The 15019-nt window shown below is 44.4% G+C and overlaps 1 protein-coding gene across 7 annotated transcripts in view; it reads right to left on the bottom strand.

The window, feature by feature from the left end:
• The window catches only part of LOC124004769 (glycerophosphodiester phosphodiesterase domain-containing protein 5-like), a 116014-nt gene that overhangs the window by 47536 nt on the left and 53459 nt on the right, over nucleotides 1-15019 (bottom strand). For all 7 annotated transcript variants that reach the window (XR_006833528.1, XM_046313547.1, XM_046313542.1 and 4 more), the window contains exon 2: nucleotides 10219-10394. Coding sequence is in view for 6 of the 7 variants with exons in the window: in XM_046313547.1 (XP_046169503.1) it covers nucleotides 10219-10335 (117 nt within the window). In the remaining variant the exon portion in view is untranslated. The remainder of the gene's footprint in view (nucleotides 1-10218; nucleotides 10395-15019) is intronic.

The following is a 15019-nucleotide window of genomic DNA, read 5'->3' as shown; positions in this document are numbered from 1 at the left end:
GACCAGAGAGCTGTGTAAGGACATCAGGGTTAAATTGTAGACTTGCACAAGGCTGGGATGGGCTACAAGACAATAGACAAGCAGCTTGGTGAGAAGGCAACAACAGTTGGCGCAATTATTAGAACATGGAAGATCTTCAAGAGGATGGTCAATCATGATGTATTATATTAAGTTAAAATAAGTGTTCATTCAGTATTGTTGTAATTGTCATTATTACAAATAAGTATCTGCTTTCTTGGTCCTCCAATAATCGGTATTGGAAAATCCTATCTAAATCAACCTCTAATGTCTACATGGAATAATTCCCCTCAATATAACCGGCAATTGTAGTGGTTAAACAGTCCCCTCCTGCCGTTTTGAACTTAGCTAATGTCTACATGGAATAATTCCCCTCAATATAACCGGCAATTGTAGTGGTTAAACAGTCCCCTCCTGCCGTTTTGAACATAGCGAACTCAAAGAGAATCTGAGTAGAGACAGACAGCCGGAGAGGGATTCAAACTGACAGACAGAAAACATTTCTCTTTGGAGAGCGACTGGATTCAGGAAGATTAGGCTATTCCCCTCCTCGCACAATATTAAGAGAAAGTGTTTGAATGTCAGCACTACTGGACGTGAGTGCAGGCTGACTGAAAGGTGCTTACATATGATTATTGAACTATAGAGACAGGTAGACAAGGCACTATTAGTACAAAGGTTACCAGTTAATTTGTTTTCAAAGACAATTGATCGTGACCTCCACCAAAGGGTATTAATATAATTGCTTACCTGAATGTCTTCTATGAACATAGTGCTTAAATTAGTCAAATTCCATTTCACGTAATCAAATTACCATCAAAATAAATTTCCATCATTAAAATGATCAGACATTAGAAAACCTAGGACTGCGATTTCTAGTCGCTCTAATGCTCTACTAACGATCATGACAGACTATCACCATCAACCCCTCATTCAGCTAGCCTAGTGGCTGCTGGTTTAGTCGGCTCATAGAAGAGAATCATCACACAGAAGTCTGAGGATGAGTGCTGGATACGCACCTGTATCACAGAACGCTCCTGGGCCCACCAACACAATCACTGCCCATCGTGGTTTGTGTTCCAAGGCCCTCTTGGCCCTGTCCCACAGGAATATATATAGAGACATCCTCCTAACGCTTGTTTACTCAGTAACTTCTACAGCTCTGACAGCCTGTAAATGTGTTTTCTGCAGAGGTGTTGAAGCTTTTGACCTTTTATTCTGTCAGGGAACTAAAGAAGTAATGGAAGACATGAGAGGAAGATAGCAAATTGAATGCTCCCTGCATGTTGCATGAATGTTCCCTGCAATATTAGAATGTTGCCCATCTGGTTTTCTAGTTTAGTGCAGACTTTAGTTGCTACATAAAACAGTGATGATAGCAAATTATTTGAACAGGATTTCAGTTTCACGTGTCTTTATTTTATTTAACAGACCAAGTCTACAGAATTATGCTTGTTCCTATTTCTAGACCCATTCTGCTCCAGGTAAAGACTGGCTAAATGGAAAAACTCAATTATTACTGAGGGCAGATCAGCTTGCAGTGCCAGTGACGTGGCCGCCCTTTCTACAAACCACTAACACAAAGACCAAGTTAACAAAGAGTGAGGCTCAGGAACACTGGCCTGTTCATTATCCAGCTCGTAGGGGAGATAACAACAACCACTTTGTTCTGTTCTGAATCTGAGCATTATGAAGGGAGTCCATGTCACATTAAGAGCTTGGGTTTCTCATGGTCATGGTTCAGTGACACTGCCTGTCATGTTTAAACATCACATCATGTAACTGATCCATTTTTTGATTAGCAACACTGATTGGTAACATTTGCTATTAAAGATGCATTTATGATGTCATCTGACCGGGCAGTGCTGGCACACACAGGTGATCTGCCAATATGAGATGACTATAGGCCTCCAATACAAGGCAGCACAGCATCCATAGTTAAATGGATACTTTGGGATTTTGGCAATAAGGCTATTTACCTACTTCCCCAGTCAGATTAACTTGTGGATAGCATTTTCATGGCTCTGTGTCCAGTATGAAGGAAGTTAGAGGTAGTTTCAAAAGCCAAGGCTAATTAGCACAGTGAAGATGTCCATGGTATCTGCTAGCACATACTCAGACTTCCAGTTACTGCACTAGCGCTAGTTAGCAACTGCACTAGCGCTAGTTAGCAACTGCACTAGCGCTAGTTAGCAACTGCACTAGCGCTAGTTAGCAACTGCACTAGCGCTAGTTAGCAACTGCACTAGCGCTAGTTAGCAACTGCACTAGCGCTAGTTAGCAACTTCCTTCAAACCCCAAACAGAGACATAAAAATGGTATCCACGAGATCATCAGACTCTGGGAAGTAGATAAAGGGCCTCGTTGCCTAAATCCCTAGGTATCCCTTTAAAGTCATCCTGTTCATTTGAAAGAGAACAAAAATGGTTCACAATGTAGGCCAGGGCTTTGTGTGGGACTGTGCGTCTGTTCTGCCATGTGGGACACAATTATATTCAATGTTGGCCTGGATGTCAGTCCATCTCTGCAGAGACCCTTTGGTGCTGTAGTACTAGGGCCTCGGCTGTTGGAGCTGCATAAATGGACATCAAATCAAACTTTATTTGCCACATGTGCTGAATACAGCAAGTGTAGACTTAACCGTGAAATGCTTACTTAAAAGCCCTTAACCAACAGTGCAGTTAAAAATTATATATATTTACCAAGTAGGCTAAAATAACAAAGTAATAATAAAAGTAACAATAGCGAGGCTATATACAGCGGGGCACCAGTACCGAATGTGTGCAGGGGTACAGGCTAGTTGAGGTAATTTGTAGGTGGGGGCGAAGTGACTATGCATAGGTAACAAACAAACAGCGAGTAGCAGCAGTATACAAAGGTGGGGGGGTCAATGTAAATTGTCCGGTGGCAATTTTTATGAATTGTTCAGCAGTCTAATGGCTTGGGGATAGAAGCGGTTGGGGAGGCTTTTGGTCCTAGACTTGGTGCTCCGGTGCTACTTGCCGTGCGGTAGCAGAGAAATCAGTCTATAAATTGGGTGACTGGAGTCTCGGACAATTTTATGGGCTTTCCTCTGACACCGCCTATTATATAGGTCCTGGATGGCAGGAAGCTTGGCCCCAGTGATGTACTGAGCCGTTCGGACTACCCAAACCAGACAGTGATGCCACCGGTCAGGAAGCTCTCGATGGTGCAGCTGTAGAACCTTTTGAGGATCTGGGGGCCCATGCCAAATCTTTTCAGTCTCCTGGGAGGGAAAAGGTTTTGTCGTGTACACTACTGTCTTGGTATGTTTGGACCATGATAGTTCATTGGTGATGTGGACACCAAGAAACTTGAAACCCTCGACTTGCTCCCCTACAGCCCCTTCGATGTTAATGGGTGCCTGTTCGGCCCACCTTTTCCTGTAGTCCACGATCAGCTCCTTTGTCTTGCTTACATTGAGGGAGAGGTTGTTGTCCTGACACCACACTGCCAGTTCTGACATCCTCCCTATAGGCAGTCTCATCGTTGTCGTTGATCAGGCCTACCACTGTTGTGTCATTAGCAAACTTGATGGTGTTGGAGTCGTGTTTGGCCACGCAGTCGTGGGTGAACAGGGAATACAGGAGGGGACAAAGTACACAACCCTGAGGGGCCCCAGTTATAAGGATCAGCGTGGCAGACATATTGTTAACTACTCTTACCACCTAGCGGCGGCCCGTCAGGAAGTCCAGGATCCAGATGCAGAGGGTTTAGTCCCAGAATCCTTAGCTTAGTGATGAGCTTCGTGGGCACTATGGTGTTGAATGCTGAGCTGTAGTCGATGAACAGCATTCTCACATAGTGGTTCTTTCTGTCCAGGTGAGAAAGTGCGGTGTGGAGTGCGATTGGGATTGCGTCATCTGTGGATCTGTTTGGGCGGTATGAGATTTGGAATGGGTCTAGGGTATCTGGGAGGATGCTGTTGATGTGAGCCATGACCAGCCTGTCAAAGCACTTGTAGTAGGATTCAATCTTAATCCTGTCTTGACGCTTTGCTTGTTTGATGGTTCGTCTGAGGGCATAGCTGGATTTCTTATAAGCTCCTTGAAAGAGGCAGCTCTAGCCTTTAGCTCGATGCGGACGTTGCCTGTAGTCCATGGCTTCTGGTTGGGATATGTACGTACAGTCACTGTGGGGAAGACATCGTCGATGCACTTATTGATGACTGAAGTGGTGTATTCCTCAATGCCATTGGATAAATCCCAGAACACATTCCAGTCTGTGCTAGCAAAACAGTCCTGTAGTGGTAAATAGACTGCTACGAATAATACAGACGAGAACCCTTGGTAGATAGTTTGGTCGACAACTTAACATAAGGTACTCTACCTCAGGTGAGCAATACCTCGAGACTTCTTTAATATTAGACATCACGTACCAGCTGTTATTGACAGAAAGACACACCCCCACCCCTTGTCTTTCCAGAGGTAGTGTCTCTGTTCTGCCGGTGCATTGAAAATCCCGCCAGCTCTATATTGTCCACGCCAAGACGTGTCCGAACGAAGATAGGATAATCTTGGTTGGTAGGATAATCTTAATAATCGGTCATCAATGAGATTTTTTAATGATTGCACATTAGCAAGAAGAACAGATGGCAGTGGGAGTTTACTCGCTCGCCCCCGGCGTCTCAGAAGGACAGCCAATAGGCGTGGATCTGGGCCTGTTCAAGTGAAAGCAGGATATCCTTCTTGTCAGACTCATTAAAGGAAAACATTTCTTCCAGTCCGTGGGGAGTAATCGTTTTTCTGATGTCCAGAAGTTATTTTCGGTCATAGACTGTAGCAGAAACATCATGTACACAATAAGTAAAAAAAAATAAGTTACACAAAACAAAAAATGTAATGCCAATTTGTAGACTGTAGACATCCGATTTAACTTAATTTTTACAGTTATACTTTTACTGAGTTTTTATTCATTATACTGAATAGATATTCATGCTTAGTTAGCAGCATTTCAAAAGTACAGTACTTCCATAATAATAGGCTCATGGGAGGAAGCAGAAAAATATGCTACTGAAACATGGCATAGTGGGAGTCAGGTTGGAATGCAGATTCTGGCAAAGGAGGAGACTGGTAAACACTCAGAGTAGCACCACAGCAGGTCCAATATAATCCTGTGGTACTATACACAGACAGGCTGCTGATTGGCCAATTCTCCCCCAGTGGGCCAACGCGCCCGCCACACATGACCATGGTGGCCAAGGCGACACACAAACACACAGCTGACTCTGCAGTACCATATCTACCAGTCTCAGAGACAACAGGAAACACAGCCACAGGATCCTATTCCCACAAAAGGATGAAAAAACATTCTCCATGTGGCCTTCGACCTGTCAAACATGAATGTGCTCCATCTATCTGAAGATTTAAAGAACTCATGCAGCATTACCTTCCTGAGGGCAAATAGGGTAGGAATGAAAGGTCAAAATGTATAGCTCATCCATCCACCACTCAGCAGAGTTTGCATGCTAATCTCACAGGACGAGAGGTCATTCCTATAACTAGAAAAAGGGTACTTGGACATATTTTTGATTGAGATGCACGTGAGATGTAGGATTCCACTGCAATACATGTTTCAGTGTGTCAAATTGTATGCCAAACCCGAAGGGAATTTTCTACTTTGAAACTCGGACAAAACAGAGATAGATGCTAGTTCTAGGTCCCAAGAAACAAAGAGATATTCTGTTGAATCTGACAATTAATCTTGATGGTTGTACAGTCGTCTCAAATAAAACTGTTTCAAGGACAGCTTTCAAGGACATCTACGTAACATTGCAAAAATCATAAACTTTCTATCCAAAAATGATGCAGAAAAATGTATTCATGTTTTTATCACTTCGAGGTTAGACTACTGCAATGCTCTACTTTCCGGCTACCCAGATAAACTACCTAATAAACTTCAATAATGCGAAACACCACTGCTAGTATCTTGACTAGAACCAAAACATGTGATCATATTACTCCAGTGCTAGCCTCTTTACACTGGCGTCCTGTTAAGATTAGGACTGATTTCAAGGTTTTACTGCTAACCTACAAAGCATTATGGGCTTGATCCTACCCATCTTTCCGATTTGGTCCTGCCGTACATGCCTACACATACGCTACGGTCACAAGACGCAGACCTACTTACTGTCCCTAGAATTTCTAAGCAAACAGCTGGAGGCAGGGCATTCTCCTACAGAGCTCAATTTTTACAGAATGGTCTGCCTATCCATGTGAGAGAAGCAGACTCGGTCTCGACCTTTAAGTCTTTAGAGAGTTTTCATCTCTTCAGTCGGTCCTATGATTGAGTGTAGTCTGGCCCAGGGGTGTGAAGGTGAACGGAAAGGCACTGGAGCAACGAACCGCCCTTGCTCTCTCTGCCTGGCTGGTTCCTCTCTCTCCACTGGGATTCTCTGCCTCAAACCCTATTTACAGGGACTGAGTCACTGGCTTACTGGTGGTCTACCAAGCCGTCCCTAGGAGGGGTGCGTCACTTAAGTGGGTAGAGTTCATTTCATTTGATTTAACCAGGTAGGCTGATTGAGAACAAGTTCTCATTTACAACTTCAACCTGGCCAAGATAAAGCAAAGCAGTGCGACACAAACAAAGTTACATGGAATAAACAAGCGTACAGTCAATAACACAATAGAAAAAAAATAAAGTATATATATATATATATATATATATATATATATATATATATATAGAGTGCGCAAATGGCGAGGAGTAAGGCAATAAATAAGCCATGGTAGCGGAGTAATTACAATTTAGCAAATTAACACTGGAGTGATAGATGAGCAGATGATGTGCAAGTAGAAATACTGGTGTACAAAAGAGCAGAAAAGTAAATAAAAACAATATGGGGATGAGGGAAGTAGATTGGGTGGGTTATTTACAGATGGGCAATGTACAGATGCAGTGATCGGTTAGCTGAAGTTTAAAGTTAGTAAGAGAAATAAGTCTCCAGCTTCAGTGATTTTTGCAATTCGTTCCAGTCATGGGCAGCAGAGAACTGGAAAGAAAGGCGGCCAAAGGAGATGTTGGCTTTGGGGATGACCAGTGAGATATACCTGCTGGAGCGCGTGCTACGGGTGGGTGTTGTTACCGTGACCAGTGAGCTGAGTGACGAGTGACCTAGCATAGACTTATAGATGACCTGGAGCCATATGTAGCGAGGGCCAGCCGATTAGAGCATAAAGGTCGCAGTGGTGGGTAGTATATTGGGCTTTGGTGACTAAACGGATGGCACTGTGATAACTGGATGCAGTTTTCTGAGTAGAGTATTGGAAGATATTTTGTAAATGACATAGCCGAAGTCGAAGATCAGTAGGATAGCCAGTTTTAAGAGGGTATGTTTTGCAGCGTGAGTGAAGGATGCTTTGTTGCGAAATAGGAAGCCGATTCTTGATTTAATTTTGGATTGGAGATGCTTAAATGGGAGTCTGGAAGCAGAGTTTACAGTCTAATCAAACACCTAGGTATTTATAAGTTGTCCACATATTCTAAGTCAGAACCGTCCAGAGTAGTATTGCTGCTGGACGGGCGGGCGGGTAGCGAACGGTTGAAAAGCATGCATTTAGTTTCGCTAGCGTTTAAGAGCAGTTGGAGGCCACGGAAGGAGTGTTGTATGGCATTGAAGCTCGTTTGGAGGTTAGTTAACAGTGTCCAAAGAGGGGTCAGATGTATACAGAATGGTGTCGTCTGCGTAGAGGTGGATCAGGGAATCACCCACATCAAGAGCACATCGTTGATATATACAGAGAAAAGAGTCAGCCCGAGAATTGACCCCTGTGATACCCCTATAGGGACTGCCAGAGGTCTGGACAACAGGCCCTCCGATTTGACACACTGAATTCTGTCTGAGAAGTAGTTGGTGAACCAGGCAAGGTTTATGTGATCTTCCTGTCCGGGTTGGTGCCCCCCCTTGGGTTCGTGCCACGGGGGAGATCTTCGTGGGCTATACTTGGCCTTGTCTCAGGATAGTAAGTTGGTGGTCGGAGATATCCCTCTAATGGTGTGAGGGTTGTGCTTTGGCAAAGTGGGTGGGGTTATACCCTGCCTGTTTGGCCCTGTCCAGGGGTATCGTCGGATGGGACCACAGTGTCTCCCGACCCCTCCTGTCTCGGTCTCCAGTATTTATGCTGCAGTAGTTGGTGTCGGGGGGCTAGGGTCAGTCTGTTAGATCTGAATTATTTCTCCTGTCTTATCCAGTGCCCTGTGTGAATTTAAGTATTCTGTCTCTTTCTCTCAGAAAACCTAAGCACTAGGACCATGCCTCAAGATTACCTGGCCTGATGACTCCTTGCTGTCCCCAGTCCACCTGGTTGTGCTGCTGCTCCAGTTTCACTGGACATGCTACCTTGTCTCAGACCTGCTGTTTTCAACTCTCTAGAGACAGCAGGAGCGGTATAGATACTCTGAATGATCGGTTATGAAAAGCCGACTGACATTTGCTCCTGAGGTGCTGACCTGTTGCACCCTCTACAACCAATGTGATAATTATTATTATCTATGAACATTTGAAAATCTCGGCCATGTTCTGTTATAACCGCCACCCAGCACAGCCAGAAGGGGACTGGCCACCCCTCATAGCCTGGTTCCCCTCTAGGTTTCTTCCTACATTCCAGCCATTCTAGGGAGTTTTTCCTAGCCACCGTGCTTCTACACCTGCATTGCTTGCTGTTTGGGGTTTTAGGCTGGGGTTCTGTACAGCACCTTGTGACATCAGCTGATGTAAGAAGGGCTTTATACATACATTTGACTGATTGATTGATGCGTTTTACCTTTCTCCCTCCCCGTATGGATCCTTCCATACATTTCAAATCTACACACAATACTCAAATGACGAAGAGAAAACAGGTTTAGACATTTTTACAAATGTATATAAAAAATAGAAACATTTTCGTAAATATTCAGCCCCTTTGCGATGAGCTCAGGTACATCCTGTTTCCATTGATCATCCTTTAGGTGCCAAAAGGCAGCAACCCTCCCCATCCAACCTGACAGAGGCTCTTCAGAAAATAATTGGAAAACTACCCAAACACAGGTGTGCCAAGCTTCTAGCGTCATAACCAATAAGACACCCTGCTGTAATCGTTACCAAATGGTGCTTTCAACAAGGTCTGAATACTTAAGTAAATGTGATATCAGTTTCTAATTTAATAAATTTGCAAACATTTACAAAAACCTATTTTTCCTTTGTCATTAAGGGGTATTGTGCTCAGATTGATTATTCACTTTTTTTAAACAAATTTTGCAATAAGGCTGTAATGTTACAAAATGTGGAAATAGTCAAGGGGCCTAAATACTTTCCGAAGGCACTGTATATCACATTTCTATACCACTTAAAACATTTACGGTACGTTATATTTCACGCACAGGTTTCAGCCCTCTCAGCTCTGTCTACTTGTCCCAGGCTAGCTAGGTGATGGTGGACTATTGTGCTCCAATTACCATGTGGTACTAAATCTGACAGACCAGGGCTGCTTGGCATTATGGAAAACCTACTTAAACAAATAAACGTTGCGATGAATGTGACCAAGGGGAGGCTCTGAATGCTTGATTTAAAAAAAATGGAATACTATCTGCAGCACATCCAGACTTAAACACAGTTCCAGGACATGTAGGTGCACTGCAAGGCCAAAGGCACCTCCAGTGACAGCCCAAGGACAGGTTATTACGGAAGGGATGGGAAAGGGAAAAGGGGATACCTAGTCAGCTGTACAACCGAATGCACTCAACTGAAATGTGTCTTCCGCATTTAAAACAACCCCTCTGAATCAGAGGTGCGGGGGTGGGGGGCTGGCATAAATGACATCCACATCTTCGGCACCCAGGGATCAGTGGGTCTGCATGGCTTTTTATAAATGCATCTTGAAAGATGGGGCATGGGTAATGGATGGCAGGGAGGAATCCTGCCCACATGCACTGCACGCTCTCACAGACACACCAAATTAGAGTGTTTTTAATTAATAGTGAGACATAAGATGCAGTGTGGTGCTGTAATCCTGCAGTGAACTTGGAACGAAAAAAAGAAAGTGGACTGTCTGGTACCATTTGATTACACTCGCTCCAGTCAACCAACTGACATTTGTCCGATAATAGATCTTCCAGAAATGAATAACTTCCATATACCAACATGCCATGTCCATTATGGTCATTTAGGTACAAACGTAAGGTGTTCTAGGCAGAACTCACCTTAGTGGTGTCATCATGTGACCGTTGGTACCGTTTCCACCGGCACCCATAGATCCCTGTGAGACATGACAAACACAGCTGCCTCTCGTAAACCTGCAGGGGTTGGTGCTTCACCATGCTCCTTCAGTTCTGGCACGCCTCCAGACCTCTAACATCCCATTGACCAAACAGGAAACCTGCATGGGAGAGCAACAAGAAAACAGAAACATTAGTATTGCCTACAATACATTCTAAAAGGAAATATTGTATCCATTAGGACACAAGACCGGTGCAAGGTTGGTTGTTGTGGGTATTTCACTGAGGTGACATTTGAACATCAACAGTCAGCAAGACAGATGAAATTTGAATAGCAACATGCCACACGCTTATTTACGCACTGAATGAGAAAAGAAAGATAGCGCAGTTAGAGATGGCTGCTTCGCTTCAAGTCCTTAGGAAACTGTGCATTATTTTGTTTTTGTATGTATTATTTCTTACATCGTTAGCCCAGAAAACCTTAACCTCTCTGAACCACCCATACCGGATCCAGGATAATTGTCATCAGCAACGCTGAATAGCATAGCGCCACAGTCAAATAATATTACTAGAAAATATTCATATTCATGAAATCACAAGTGCAAAAAAACTAATTGGGAATCCAGATTTCTAAGGGACCTTCTTGCAGTTCCTATCGCTTCCACTGGATGTCAACAGTCTTTAGAAATTGTTTGAGGTTATTCCTTTGTGTAATGAAGTGCGGCCATCTTGAACGAGGGTCACTTGAAGTGTACTGTTAGATAGAGGCGGAAACTATCATATCAAATCCGGAAACTATCATTTCAAAAACAAAATGTTTATTCTTTCAGTGAAACACAGAACGATTCCGTATTTTCTCAAATGGGTGGCAACCCTAAGTCTAAATATTGTTGTTACATTGTCTCTATAACATAACATTATGTTTAGAGCAAAGTGGAGTCTGAATTCACCGGCTCGAACACAAGATATATGTGGCAGGGTCTACAGACAATCACGGATTACAAAAAGAAAACCAGCCTCGTTGTGGACATCGACGTCTTGCTCCCAGACAAATTAAACAACTTATTTGCGCTCTTTCATGACAATACAGTGCCACCAACACGGCCCGCTACCAGACTGTGGGCTCTCCTCCTCCGTGGCCAACGTGAGTAAAATAAATTAAACATGTTAACCCTTGCAAGGCTACCGGCACAGACGGCATCCCTAGCCACGTCCTCAGATCATGCACAGACCAGCTGGCTGGTGTGTTGACGGACATATTCAATCGACAGTCGTCTCAAATAAAACCGTGAAGGACCTCGGCATTACTCTGGACCCTGATCTCTCTTTTGAAGAACATATCAAGACCATTTCGAGGACAGCTTTTTTCCATCTACGTAATATTGCAAAAATCAGAACCTTTGTCCAAAAATGATGCAGAAAAATTAATCCATGCTTTTGTCACTTCTAGGTTAGACTACTGCAATGCTCTACTTTCCGGCTACCCGGATAAAGCACTAAATAAACTTAAGTTAGTGCTAAATACGGGTGCTAGAATCCTGACTAGAACCCTAAAATTTGATCATATTACTCCAGTGCTAGCCTCTCTACACTGGCTTCCTGTCAAAGCAAGGGCTGATTTCAAGGTTTTACTGCTAACCTATAAAGCATTACATGGGCTTGCTCCTACCTATCTCTCAGATTTGGTCCTGCCGTACATACCTACACGTACGCTACGGTCACAAGACGCAGGCCTCCTAATTGTCCCTAGAATTTCTAAGCAAACAGCTGGAGGCAGGGCTTTCTCCTATAGAGCTCCATTTTTATGGAACGGTCTGCCTACCCATGTCAGAGACGCAAACTCGGTCTCAACCTTTAAGTCTTTACTGAAGACTCATCTCTTCAGTGGGTCATATGATTGAGTGTAGTCTGGCCCAGGAGTGGGAAGGTGAACGGAAAGGCTCTGGAGCAACGAACCACCCTTGCTGTCTCTGCCTGGCCGGTTTCCCTCTTACCACTGGGATTCTCTGCCTCTAACCCTATTACAGGGGCTGAGTCACTGGCTTACTGGGGCTCTCTCATGCCGTCCCTGCAGGGGGTGCGTCACCTGAGTGGGTTGATTCACCCCCCCCCCCTTGGGTTGTGCCGTGGCGGAGATCTTTGTGGGCTATACTCAGCCTTGTCTCAGGATGGTAAGTTGGTGGTTGAAGATATCCCTCTAGTGGTGTGGGGGCTGTGCTTTGGCAAAGTGGGTGGGGTTATATCCGTCCTGTTTGGCCCTGTCCGGGGGTGTCCTCGGATGGGGCCACAGTGTCTCCTGTCCCCTCCCGTCTCAGCCTCCAGTATTTATGCTGCAGTAGTTTGTGTCGGGGGGCTAGGGTCAGTTTGTTATATCTGGAGTACTTCTCCTGTCCTATTCGGTGTCCTGTGTGAATCTAAGTGTGCGTTCTCTATTTCTCTATCTCGGAGGACCTGAGCCCTAGGACCATGCCCCAGGACTACCTGACATGATGACTCCTTGCTGTCCCCAGTCCACCTGGCCATGCTGCTGCTCCAGTTTCAACTGTTCTGCCTTACTATTATTCAACCATGCTGGTCATTTATGAACATTTGAACATCTTGGCCATGTTCTGTTATAATCTCCACCCGGCACAGCCAGAAGAGGACTGGCCAACCCACATAGCCTGGTTCCTCTCTAGGTTTCATCCTGGGTTTTGGCCTTTCTAGGGAGTTTTTCCTAGCCACCGTGCTTCTACACATGCATTGCTTGCTGTTTGGGGTTTTAGGCTGGGTTTCTGTACAGCACTTTGAGATATCAGCTGATGTACGAAGGACTATATAAATACATTTGATTTGAATTTGTTTTGATTCAATCAATCCCTATCCCAGTCTGCTGTCCCCACAAGCTTCAATATGGCCACCATTGTTCCTGTTCCCAAGAAAGCTAAGGTAACTGAACTAAATAACTATCTCCCAATAGCACTCACTTCTGTCATCATGAAGTGCTTTGAGAGACTAGTCAAGGATCCTATCACCTCCACCTTAGACCCAGTCCACAAACGATGCAATCACCATCACACTGCCCTATCCCATCTTGACAAGAGAAATACCCATGTAAGAATGCTGTTCATTGACTACAGCTCAGCATTCAACACCATAGTACCTTTCACATTCATCATTAAGCTTGAGACCCTGTGTCTCGACCCCACCCTGTGCAACTGGGTCCTGGACTTCCTGACGGGGCTCCCCCAGGTGTTTAAGGTAGGAAACATCTCCAGTTCGCTGATCCTCAACTCTGGGGCCCCACAAGGGTGCATTCTCAGCCCTGTACTGTACTCCCTGTTCACCCACGACTGCGTGGCCATGCACACCTCCAACTCAATCATCAAGTTTGCAGACAACACTACAGAGGTAGGCTTGACTACCAACAACAACAAGACAGCCTACAGGGAGGAGGTGAGGGCCCTTGGAGTGTGGTGTCAGGAAAATAACCCCACTCAATGTCTGCATAACAAGAGATTACTGTGGACTTCAGGAAACAGCAGAGGGAGCACCCCCCTGTCCACAGATGGGACAGCAGAGGTGGAGGGAATTTTTTTGTTCCTCGTGTACATATCACCGACAAACTGAAATGGTCCACGCACACAGACCGTGTAGTGAAGAAGGCGCTACAGTGCCTCTAACCTCAAGAGGCTGAACAATTTGGCTTGTCTCCTAAGACCCTCACTAACTTTTACAGGTACACAATTGAGAGCATTCTGTCGCGCTGCATCACCGACTGGTACGGCAACTGAAACGCCCACAACCGCATGGCTTTCTAGAGGGTGGTGCGGTCTGCACATCGCATTACCAGGGGCACACTACCTGCCCTCCAGGACACCTACAACACCCGATGTCACAGGAAGGCAAAAAAGATTGAGTCACTACCTGTTCACCCTGCTTCCATCCAGAAGGAGAGGTCAGCACAGGTGCATCAAAGCTGGAACAAAAAGACTGAAAAACTCCTGAAAGTCCTCCGGAAAGTAGCAGGAATTAAACTTTCACCTAGCGGTGTATAGGCTCTGTTCAATCGATAAATGATTCATAGCGATTACGGTTTCGATGTGAAGGAAGACGTATGAGATCACGTTTTACCTAACTTTTTATTAGAAGCCAGGGATGAAATATTGTGGATTCCTTACGATGGGAAATTGGCTAAATTTGCCACAGGAAAACTTATTTTGGGTTGAAGAATCTAGGCGAAATGCCAAGGGAATGGACTCTAAAGGCAACACATTTAAATTAGATGGCTAAACATGCCTTGTTTAGTTTTTTCGGATACGAGACATTGTGGTTTTATTTTTAAATAGAGTTACGTTTTATGTAGTCTTATTCTGGAATTGATTCTAGATGGTCGAAAGGGTGGAGGGGTCAAGAGGAATTGGTATAGGGGTTACAAACCCTAAAATTAACTTTAAAATGTTTTATGTGGTGGTTATGGAGAATAATGAGGTAAGAAGACCAGTGTTAGACTCGGTGGTGAGATAATGTCGCAGTGTCTAAGGGTAGTACATGCTAAATAAAGGATGGGGTGGTTTAAAACAAACATTTCATGATTGGAGTAAGGACAGTGAATTTACAATTAATAGGTTTAGTTTATAATTAATACTTTTGGATTGCTGATTAAAATGTTGCATAGTGAACGCTAACGGAATGTAGACTTTTCTGAAAGAGCGGTTTCATTATTTTGATTTGGAAGGTCCCCTGAGATTGAGGGAGGAGAGCAGTTAGTGATATTCGGCAGTTTGGAGGTATTAATGTAATTGGA

This window comes from Oncorhynchus gorbuscha, linkage group LG19 (genome assembly GCF_021184085.1).
Source record: "Oncorhynchus gorbuscha isolate QuinsamMale2020 ecotype Even-year linkage group LG19, OgorEven_v1.0, whole genome shotgun sequence".
Classification (NCBI taxonomy): domain Eukaryota; kingdom Metazoa; phylum Chordata; class Actinopteri; order Salmoniformes; family Salmonidae; genus Oncorhynchus; species Oncorhynchus gorbuscha.
This window is presented reverse-complemented; position numbering and strand designations above follow the sequence as displayed.